The sequence below is a fragment of the Camelus dromedarius genome, chromosome 11, assembly GCF_036321535.1.
Source record: "Camelus dromedarius isolate mCamDro1 chromosome 11, mCamDro1.pat, whole genome shotgun sequence".
In the NCBI taxonomy this organism is placed as follows: Eukaryota; Metazoa; Chordata; class Mammalia; order Artiodactyla; family Camelidae; genus Camelus; species Camelus dromedarius.
In genome coordinates, this window is record NC_087446.1 from 14,344,605 (window position 1) to 14,355,549 (window position 10,945).

At 34.7% G+C, this 10,945-nt stretch overlaps 1 protein-coding gene across 1 annotated transcript in view; it reads left to right on the forward strand.

The window, feature by feature from the left end:
* Positions 1–9,420, forward strand: part of RAB21 (RAB21, member RAS oncogene family) — a 33,689-nt gene extending 24,269 nt beyond the window's left edge. Inside the window, exon 7 of the mRNA XM_010988219.3 lies at positions 124–9,420. Within this exon, the coding sequence (XP_010986521.1) occupies positions 124–266 (143 nt within the window). The 3' untranslated portion in view covers positions 267–9,420. The remainder of the gene's footprint in view (positions 1–123) is intronic.
* Positions 9,421–10,945: the final 1,525 nt, after the last annotated feature.

Consider the following 10,945-nt stretch of genomic DNA (forward strand, 5'->3'; position numbering starts at 1 on the left):
ATTTTATTTAGATTCCTTGTTGGTTGAAAGTCAGAAATGGCTATCATGGTGGTATACTGAAGTCACAGAAAGAGAAAATTCCAGTTGTGACCCTAAGTAATTTCTGCTTTCTCCCTCTCTTAGGGATGATAGAAACAGCACAGGTGGATGAGAGGGCAAAAGGCAATGGCTCCAGTCAACCAGGAGCTGCAAGGCGAGGTGTACAGATCATTGATGATGAACCTCAAGCCCAGAGCGGTGGCGGAGGGTGCTGCTCTTCCGGATAACTGTTCACCCCTAAGAAATTAAAAAAAACAAACTGTGGATCATTGCTCTCAACATGAAGACTGCCATATTCCAAGTCACATTATTTTACCAATGGAATTATAGAATTAACAGTATTTTAAATTACGTTTATAACACTGCAGAGACCTTAAGTGCTAAACTTAGTGGAGTTTGTGACCAGAGAATTGGCATTTTCTACAAATGTTAACAAAGCAATTACCAATGGCCTTTTTACATATTTTTTTTTCTTTAATAAGGAATAATATGCATGTAGAAAAGACCTACTTAAAGGCTTCATTTATATTCTTTTAAATCAAATCTTTATTTAATAACTTATATATGTTGTTGGAATGGTATACATTTTTGCAGTCCTTTGTATTTTGTGGTAGTTTGAATTGTATCACTTCTAAACAGCAAACTGTTTTTGTTTTCATTTTTTTAAATTAGCAGATACCTGAAGTACTATTTTTGCAGGGTTTGCACAAGCCCCTAACTGTCTACTACTTTGATATAATCTGTATACGTCCTGTATGCTGAGCTGGTGAAATACATTGTAAATTACATATTAAATATTTTATCTGCTTTTACAAGCGCAAGGTGCAAAAATATATACAGTAGTCTTATGACTGTAAAGTGAATTAACATTTGGTGATAATGCCTAAGCTTTTTGACTCTGATATAAGGATCATAGCTCCCCTTCACTTTTGTCTTAACTTGAGAGTGGCGTGTTTAAATTTTCTCATTTACTTTACTTGAATTATTGCTGTTGTCACATTTTTTTTGCCTCTGTAAATCCATCTGATGGTTGAACAACAGCATTTGCCTTTTGGTTTGGGGTTTCTGTTTGTTTTTTGTTCCTTTGGGTTTTTTTTTTGTTTTGTTTTTTGGGGTTTTTTTTGGATAAAAGAGGTGACTTCTGCCGATTTTGCTTTTAGAATGGTTACCTTAGAAGTATTTGAGTGGAGAATGCTGAGTTTCACTTCTGCAATGGCTTTAGTTTTCTCTTAGGTTTTAATGTGAGATGGAGTCACTGGTGTGAGAAGAGAGGAAGAAGGCTGAGATAGTAGCCACTCAGGCAGACTCATTTGTACGGCATGTTAGTGAGTCTCCGCTCCTGAGACAGCACTTTTAGGTCCTCTGTGAGCAAGTGTTATTTGTTCGTTGCTTGCCAGAGATGAACACAGAAAGTTTTGTTTCGTTTTATAAGAGCTATCCTTCTGAGTTTCTTTGAAGGGAAACAGTTCAAGTAATGCAGTTATAGCGAACACTGGAAAGATTTATTATAAAATTATATTCTTGTATACTTTGTAAATTAGTCTCTCACTAGGTTTTTTTTTTTTTCCCTTAAGTGTAGGACTGAACTTAAATTTGTTAATTTTAATAGAATCAGGCACTGCTCACAGAAGGAACACAAATTGTGGAAATTAACATAAATTGTTCTTGTTCTAATATATATATTTTTCCATTTCTGTCATGCTTGGAAAACTAGTAAATGTTACGTCTAAGATAAAATGGAATGGTCCCTGGATTTACTTCTTTTAAGAAGCAGTAGTATGCAATAAAGTTGTTAGCATGAGCAATTAAGAGGATTGAAGAGGTTCTAGTTACTAAACAGGTAACTTTCACAGATGGGTTAAAGTTGAACAGATTGAAACCTTGATGTTAAGATATTAGAATTTTAACTTAGTATTAAGCATTCTGTTAAGTCCTCATTTTACCTTTTATTATTGTCCTTGCCAGACTCAACGCACCGCTTTCTGTCGTCTGTGTTTGGGGAGGATGGGATGGGAAGAGTTGGCAGGAAGATAAGCTAAAATTGTGTTCTTTTATGGGATGACTGTGTAGTCTCTTGGTTTCCTGTGAAGTTACTATCTATGCAGTGGCTGGAAAGAGGCAGGGGAAATCATGAACGCAGATCCAGGAAAAATTGGTTTTGCCCTCCTGGTTCTTTCAGTGGAGTAAAGAAGCCTTGCCATTTCTACTGTTGTAGATGGACATGGGAAATAAGCTCTTCTCCACTGGAGTGAAGTATGTTTTTAAAAATAATTAGAGATGAAATTGAGCTTTATTCCAAAAAATAAAGTCATACATCCTGATAATTAGAGAGTTGTACCCTTGATTTTTGACCCTATATTAATGATACAAAGTCCAGCTAGAAGCTTCTGCTCCAGAGTTGCCAGATAATTATCGATGGGGTACAACCACTCTCCATGTTTTTTGTTTTTTTTTCGCTTTATTCTCCCCTGGTTTCTATGTGTCTTTCTTAACCTCAAGCATTTCATTCTTCTTTTTTTAACTTGTAATTTAAACTAACTCAGTAGCAGCAATAGATACTGTGGCATACCTGTCCTTGCTCTGAAGCCCAAAAGGTCTTGAGGTAGGAATAGGGTGAAAGTCTAATGAAAGAGGACCAGTCAGTTGCAGACTGTATACAAGGAAAGATAAACAGATGATAAACCAAGGCTGAGGAGGTTTCTCTGATAGTTCTTCACCTCTCTAATGCGTACCTTTTGTGTTCCTGTCCTTATAGTTGTGCTGTTAGGAAGAAGACAGTTACCGTGTTGTGTATTATTAGTAGTAGGTGGGTAGAACCAATATATTTTTCAGCTAGTTAAGTGTATACTCTTAGTACATATAATTAAAAATTGGTTTAAGATAGTCATTAAAAAAAGTGTCTGAATATTAAAAGTATACTTTTCTGTTTCTGTTATGATGATGGGTATTTTGCTTCCTGTTTTGTGTTGTGATAATAGAGGAAGATTATTGTTTTTATAAATGTAGATTGCAACAGTTTTGAGGTGAACAGTAATCTGAAAAGAAACAAGCATCACGTTACTGTATGAAACACGAGTGTTCGAATTTGTTTTGTTCTGGGGATATCTCCTGAAAAATATCCTAAAGCTATGGCTGTTACAGCCAAATTGAAATCTTCTAAAAAATATTAGCCATATATTATTAGTGGTTACTTTTTATTTGGCATTAAAAGAAGAATGATATTTCATTTTCAGATTTTCTGTGAAAAAAAGATAAAATTTGGGGTAGGGAAGAGGGTAGTGAACAGTAGAATGGGAGTCAGGTAGATATGAAATTCCACAGCCTGACAATTATTAAAACCGTTTTGAAAACTACACTTTATCCGGTAGTTTCTAAATAAGGCAAGTTAAATAAGGCAAGTTATGCATTGTGCCAACTATTTAGAACGTTAAAAAAATGAATTGTTCTGCTGTTTATTTCTTTTAAAATATGATTTACGATTTTTTATATTGTAAATGCTACCAGGAATCTAGATCATTATCTGCAGGCGGTATAACTTATCTTATTTATAATTACCACATACATTATCTCTGGAAGGATTTGATCTGTGCCTTTGACTTTTGAAATTTATCTTTTGACCTCCGTTTGCCATTACAATTTTCAGTTTTCTTTATAAATACAGTGTGATAAAGAGGGAATACTTAATTTGTGACCATTTAAAATGTTGAGATCTTCTAGAAAAGGGTGTAGATAGTAGTGACCTGCAAGAGCCTTATAATAATTTCTAAAGATATAGAGACTGAGTAGATCCTTAAGTATTGTCTTCTAAATTGCACAATGCATTACCTAGATTTTAATAATTAAAAACTGGGATTTGTTGAACATATATATTTACTTGATTTCATAATAGGCATTGATTCTAGTAAATTGCTGTTCTATAATTTTTAATCAACTAAAGCAGAGTAATATATTTGGGGGTGTGGACCAGAATTCATGCTACACGTATGTCCGACTTTGATGGCTATTCCCTTTTCAAGAAAAGAAATTAATCACAATTCTGAGCAAGATTTCCCAAATGTAACTACTTTAGTATTAAGCATATGTAATGAAAAAAATTTAGAAATACTCTTAAAAGACATTCCAATTTTAAGCAAAAAGTGCTTTGCTTCTAAACAAATACCACTTTAATTTGATAGACTGCTTGTGCTCTTTGGGGTTATGTATCATCTTTTTTCTGAGGAAGCTGAGTGTGCTTTTGAATGTTAACCTTTTTACTGCAGCGTTTTTTCCTGCAGTAGATAATGGACATGGCAAGTTTATGTTAAATGGCACACCCAGAAAGAATCTTGTTCTCATAGCATCTTGTCCTTTTCAGAATACTGTACATATTCCCAGCTGCATTACGTTAAAGCCAAAAGATGGACCTGGCTACTTAGATGATCTTCATTCCCACTGTGTCAGTTCTCACTTTGAGTTTGATTCTTCCTGGCAACTGTATCATCTCTTCATTATCAACTGCTGAAGAAAAAGCTAATAGGATTTCCTTGAATTTGAACTTGTGTAGAGCAATGAGAGAAAAGTGAGGGATAGCAGGGGGAAAGTGTGATAATGTCGAAAACCAGACATAAGTGGTATTAGCTAGACTGTACCTTAAGTGGTAGCAAGCTATTTTAAGGTAACTGTACTTAGTACTCCCCTAGAAATTTGAAGGTTCCTCAGTTTGTATTTAATTATCTAAGACTATATTCTAGGAAGAATAAAAAATACAGACACTGTAGAAGTGCCCCTTGGGTACCACTCCTAATTGGTAACAGTTGTTCTATACTGTATACTCTTCAACCTCCTTTTTTCTATGCATTTATATACATACATATTTACCTATAGAAGTACAGTTTTGTGCATTTGAAAGTTTTACATAAATTGTGTCTTACTGTGCATATGTTTTGCAGCTTGCTTTTTTTCTTACCAAGTCTAGGAGCTCTCATGTTGATACAGTTTTTTATTTTCTCCCAGATCTCTTCAGGTGTGTTTTGGCTTTTAAAATAACTTCTGACTCTCCATAAAACCTTCCCCAAAGGAATGTGGTCAATTAGGTGGATTTCATTAGAATCAGAATTTAAATGCAAGCCAGTACTTACCTAAGATAGAACCACGGTCTCTCTTAAGCATGTGCATCAGGAAATTAGAAAGGCATCTGCCTACAATTCATTTAAGTATTTTACTTTTGGCCTACTGTTGACTGATATATAAAATTCAGTAATTAACTTTAGCAGATTTTTCTTTATTCAGAATAGCTTTTGATTTGAGGAAAAAAGGGAAAAGAGGGAAGATATAGTTGAGAGGGAAAGAGAAGGGTAAACTAAAACAAGTCTTAAAATACAACTTTGAGTAGCTACATCACACATGACTTCATGCTCCCAGAACTTAACACTTGTTTGATCTGTGCCTTTAAAACAGAATAAAGAAAAGCCTAGTGGGTGGGGGTATAGCTCAGTGCATAGAGCACATGCTTAGCACGCACAAGGTCCCAGGTTCAATCCCCAGTACCTCCATTAAAAAATAAAATTTAAATGGATAAAAGTCCTTTTTCATCTCCTACCACCATCCCACATCCCTCTTTAGAGTTAACCCTTGTTAACAATTTGGTGTGTGTCTATATCTCTTATATCTGTTTTAATTTATATTTGATCTTTATAGATTTTGAGTTCCCTGAAAACAGTTTCTACCCTATGTCACGTTCTGTCCTCAATCAACTGACCAACTTCCCAAGAAAAACCAGAATCACTTTTTGTTTAAAGAAAGTTAAGTCAGTGGTGACAGTTCTTGAACTAGAAGTTAACTACCTGACTCTCAAGATGTTTTATGTTTATTGTAAATTAAGCTTAAAGAGTAACGGTAGCATTCTAGGAAAAGTCAACTTACCGATTTATGTCCCCTGTGAAAACAGGGCTGGGAGAGAGGGTTGAGCAAGTCCAAGGTCCTTAGTACATGTGTAATTCTGGGTTGCGCTCATTCTGTTGGTATGTTTTCCTACGTGGGGAGCGCTGTAATGTCCCCAGCAATTACTTCATGAGTCCTTCTCTGCATTGTCAAGGCTGTAGCTTAGCATGTGAGTGCTGTGACACAAAGGTAAATGTGTGTGCCCTGGCTCAGCAAATTTATTCACATTTGACTTTTAATGAAAATAATTCAGAAAGCAAATTAAGCACATGTTTACATGATTTTGTTAATTGTTTCCATATGGTCTTTAAAATAATTCAAAACACATTCTGCTCATCATGGCTGTTCTCTCAATTTTACTCATTTATTAAGTTCCCAGAGCGCACAGCAGGGGAACCAGCCTTCCTTTATAGTTAGAGCTCAGAGATGGGGACCTGTTGACCTTTGCCCATAGTCTATGATGTAAGTACTTTTATCTGTGGATATGAGGTCAACCAAACACACATGTTCACATTTCTGTATTTGATAAGTACGTACCAGTCAAACTTTTGGGGTGTGGTAATTAGAATGACAGTAGTTGAAGTTGATAGTGATTTTGAGGTAAAGCTGGACAGAATGATTCTGAGTCTTGCAAATGATACATTTTCAAGCCAGGTTAGAATAGAATAACTTGTTTCCTAGCTTCAAGTGGCAATTAAATGATCCTCGAATCCAAATTGCTTTCCCAAATTTTGGGGTAGCGTTGAAGAAACAGATGCCTTTTGCTTGTTTACATGGCTGCTTTTTTTTTTTTTAACCTAGAAAAAATGCATTTTAAAAAGCAGTTGTATTGTTTCTTTGCCTTTGACAGATGTTGCCTTGCCGCCAGATAGTAACCTAGGACACAATCCATTCCTGAGTCATAGTAGACCCGTTTAGGGAGTGTGACATAGCATAATACATGTATTTGTAAATGCACTTTCCAGTTTGAGGGTATAGGTCCCCTTTTCCCTATGTGAACTTGAAGACATAGTTCAGAACGAAAGCTTAATGAATACTTGGACTTTTCTGATAATCTTTCCAGTGCCTTTAAAGAATATTTTTGATGTTATAGTATAAAAGGTCAATTATTTAGGTCCCTTCTTGGCCCTTTTGGGGAGAATATAGATTGAAATCATTGGTTTCTTTTTTAAAAAAACAAATTCCATGAACCAGTTACCAAGAAGTAACTTTTATTCATCTGCATTAACTCATCTGCACAAATTCACAAAAGGTTAATACTTTTAATGATCTAGTGATAGTTCTTCAAAATGTAAAAGCCATGTAAAGGAAAAACTATATAGCAGGAGCAAGATGCCTTGAGGACTTTTGGCTCTCCTGGGTGACAAAATTATTCCTCTTGTCCAAAAACTATACAATATAAGCCTCCCCCCACCATGTTAAATCCTATATAGTATTTTTAAACCTGAAAATGTTGTTTAACTGAAGAAGTGGCATTGCGTAGTTCCTCCCTGTCAAAGATTTTGAGGCCAACAGTAGTGATGCAAGAAATTTATTTATGAAGGACCTAATTTTGGATGGACTGTATTGAAGACTGTCAGGTAGATGGCCTTGCTAATTCACTGAGAACTCACCTTCAGTCTGTTGCCTTGAGGTTGGCATTTGACAGTCCCTGCTCCTCAGCGCTTGGTTCGCTGTTTCACCAGAAGTACAGCTGGGCTGCTGCCTCATCCAATCAAAACTTTTAAAAATTAGTAACTGAATGTAGAATTACTTACAGAGTAATTGCCAGATGTAAGCAATTGTCATCTATGAAATGTGGAGCAGAGTTATTCTAAAATAAGGGGTGAGGGGAATTTCCTTAAATGTAGAACTAGGAGCTAAAGTTCAAGAGTGTGGTGTTGATTGAGAGCTTCATTCAATCTGGTAAGTGACTTTTATTTGTCTTTTTCTATAGATAGTGAATGCTAGGAATATGGGTGGGTTTAATTAGAAAAATAAAATTTGGCCAGACTTGTGATTCAGAATATTAAGAACCAGGAGTGAAAAACAGCCATTTTAAAGCATACTATTAAAGGATCATAGTATTTGTAGTAGTGCTAAAAAAAAAAAAAAAAAAAAAAAAAACAGCTTTAAGCCAAACACTGCTTTAAAGAAGAAGGAAAAAAAATCTTGTATTTAATAATAATGAAATTGTTTGAGGATGTCCCTAGCCTAATAATGACTTATGCTGACATTATTTAAAGTCAGTTTTAACATGATTAGGGAAGATTGAGATTGGTTCTGTGACCTTTAGTAACTAAGATTAATACCTTTTTCAGAGTCAGCCCTCCCCTGGCCCCCAAACACTGTCTTTCTTTGTGATCATTAAATTACACAGAAGCTTCTAGCTACTTGGCATTCTATGATGAATTCTAAATTCTTCATATGCCACAATTTTTGCTAATGGTATCCTTGAATTTCCTTACCATCTTTGCTCTCTTCTTATTGTTGTTTTTGAAGCTGATTATGGCATCTTTTGGAAACACTCGAACTAGAGAACTTGAGCTGTGCACCACCATTTTTGCCCTAATGCTGAAAACAGTAGAAGTTAATATCCCCAAATTCATGATCTCTGATAGAAAATTTATTTTAATGTATATTAAGTTTTTAGCTTCTTCAGTTTTTCAAGGTGATTCAGCTGTATTTGTTTTCTGGTTACTTTGCAACTAAAACTTGCACATGCCAGTTACTTATAATTAATTCAAGAAATTTAATGGGACATTCAAAGCAAATCACTACACTTACCATTATTAACTCAGATGAATTTTTATGCTGTTTTAATGTACATACCAAGAAATGCTAAAAGGAAACTTTGCATGTGTCTGATGGGGCACTAGTCCAACTGAGAATGGGCAAAAGAGGCAAAAGTTAAAATAACCTTGAGTCATAATCTCAGGTTGTCACTTAACACTGATTAGCCTTGCAGAAGGACATTTATTTACAGGCATATCTTGTGTTAGTGATCTTTGCTTTATTGCACCTTGCATGTATTGTTTTGTTTTATTTTACGAATTGAAGGTTTGTGGCAACCCTGTGTCGAGCAAGTCTGTCCATACTATTTTCCCAACAGCATTTGCTCAGTTTGTGTCTCTGTGTCACATTTTGGTAATTTTGTGATATTTCAAACTTCTTCATTATTATTCTGTTTGTTGTGGTGATCTGTGCTCAGTGATCTTTGCTGTTACTATTGACATTTTTGGGTGTATTTTAAAATTAAGGTATGTACATTGTTTTTTTTAAACATAATGCTGTTTCCTACTTAATAGACTATCATATGGCGTAAACATAACTTTTATTTACTGGGAAACCAAAAAATTTGTGATTCGCTTTATTGCCATATTTGCTTTATTTTCATGGTCTGGAATGGAGCCTGCCATATCTCTGAGGTATGCCTGTATTTATCCAACTAAGAAATAATTAAAACTAATTGCACTAATTTTATTTGAGTATTGTGGTCAGGATTCATATCCTGGTCTTATGAACACATTGGTTAGACCTCCAAATCTCAGTTACCTGCCTTTAATGGTCTTCGATGGTAATCTTAAAATACTAGCACGTTTGAAAATGTATGCCTCATTTTTTGAGAGTTGGGTGTGTGGTATGTACACAGACAATATAAGATCCAAGGGATACAGGTCCAGCATAAGGTACAAGAAAGAATTAGTTATTGAGGTAGAGAAAGAGCCACATTATGAGAATTGAAAAGATTGTTAGGGTTAGACTGGGGGATGGTAGTGTCTTACTGTCCTATGTGGAAAGTCTGCAAATATTTATTCATTTTGCTGGGCAGTTTTAAGAGCTGCTTTTTGTCTCTTCTTCACTGAATTTTCATCTTATTTCACTATATCACACAATTGTTGCTAGCTTTACTTCACTTTATGAACGTTTAATTTAGACGTTTAGAATTTTTTTTTTTTACCACATTTGAAAATGGTCTGGGGAAGAACCATTTGCTTTATCAAGTGGAACTTCTCATTTGATGTAGCATTTTTAAGATAGACACATGACTGATTTATCCTTCTGATGTCTAGGTAACTGCTATAGTTTGGAAATATTTTAAAAATATCTCTATAAAGGAGGAAGACTAATTTCCTTACATATAGAATTTAACCTTCTATTTCATCATGTAAATATCTATGGTTTGGCTCTATTTGATTTTAAGCTTTTACTGAGCATTTCCCCTCTCACATTATACCTAATGTGTGTAGTTTTTACATGAAATCCTACATAGCTTTAGGAAAACTGCTATGGACAATGAATAAATATCATCAAGAATGTTTAAGCAAACCTGAGACTGAAAATTTTAGTTTTTGCCTGAAATTTCATATATAAATTCAAGAAAAATATTTATAAACTGAAAGACTTACTTTGTTGCAAAATATATATGTGACACTTTAAAAAAATTTACCATTCTATGCAGAGCATTTAACAGGTGCTCTGAAAAATATACAAAATGTACTGCTGTAACTCATGTCCTCAAGGAACTTAAAAACCTAGGGGAGGATTATATAGCAGATGTGAGAGAATTTAGAGACATTGAAAATAGAGGAGGAGGTAAAATTGGTATTTGTAGAAGATGGTACAAAGCTTAAGAGAGTCAACTGAAAGTACCCTAAAACTAATCTTCACTGAGTATAAAATTAGTCAGAGAAATTTAAAAGCTTTCATTTATATAAACAATGGGCAGTTCAAAGATATAATTGAAGAGAGAGCCCCTTTTAAAGTAAGAACAAAGGAGAGAAACTACCTAGGAATAAACAATATGCAAGACCACAGAAAGAAAATTTCACGTTTTTCCCAAAAAGGAAACTCAAGCACATGGAAGGGCATATTGTATTCCTGGGTAGGAAGACTTCACATCATATACGTGCCAGTTCTTTGTAAGTTACTCTATAAATTTAATGCAATCCCAAGAAAAATACCAAGATTTTCTAAACATAGAAAGCTGATCCCAAAGTTTCTATGG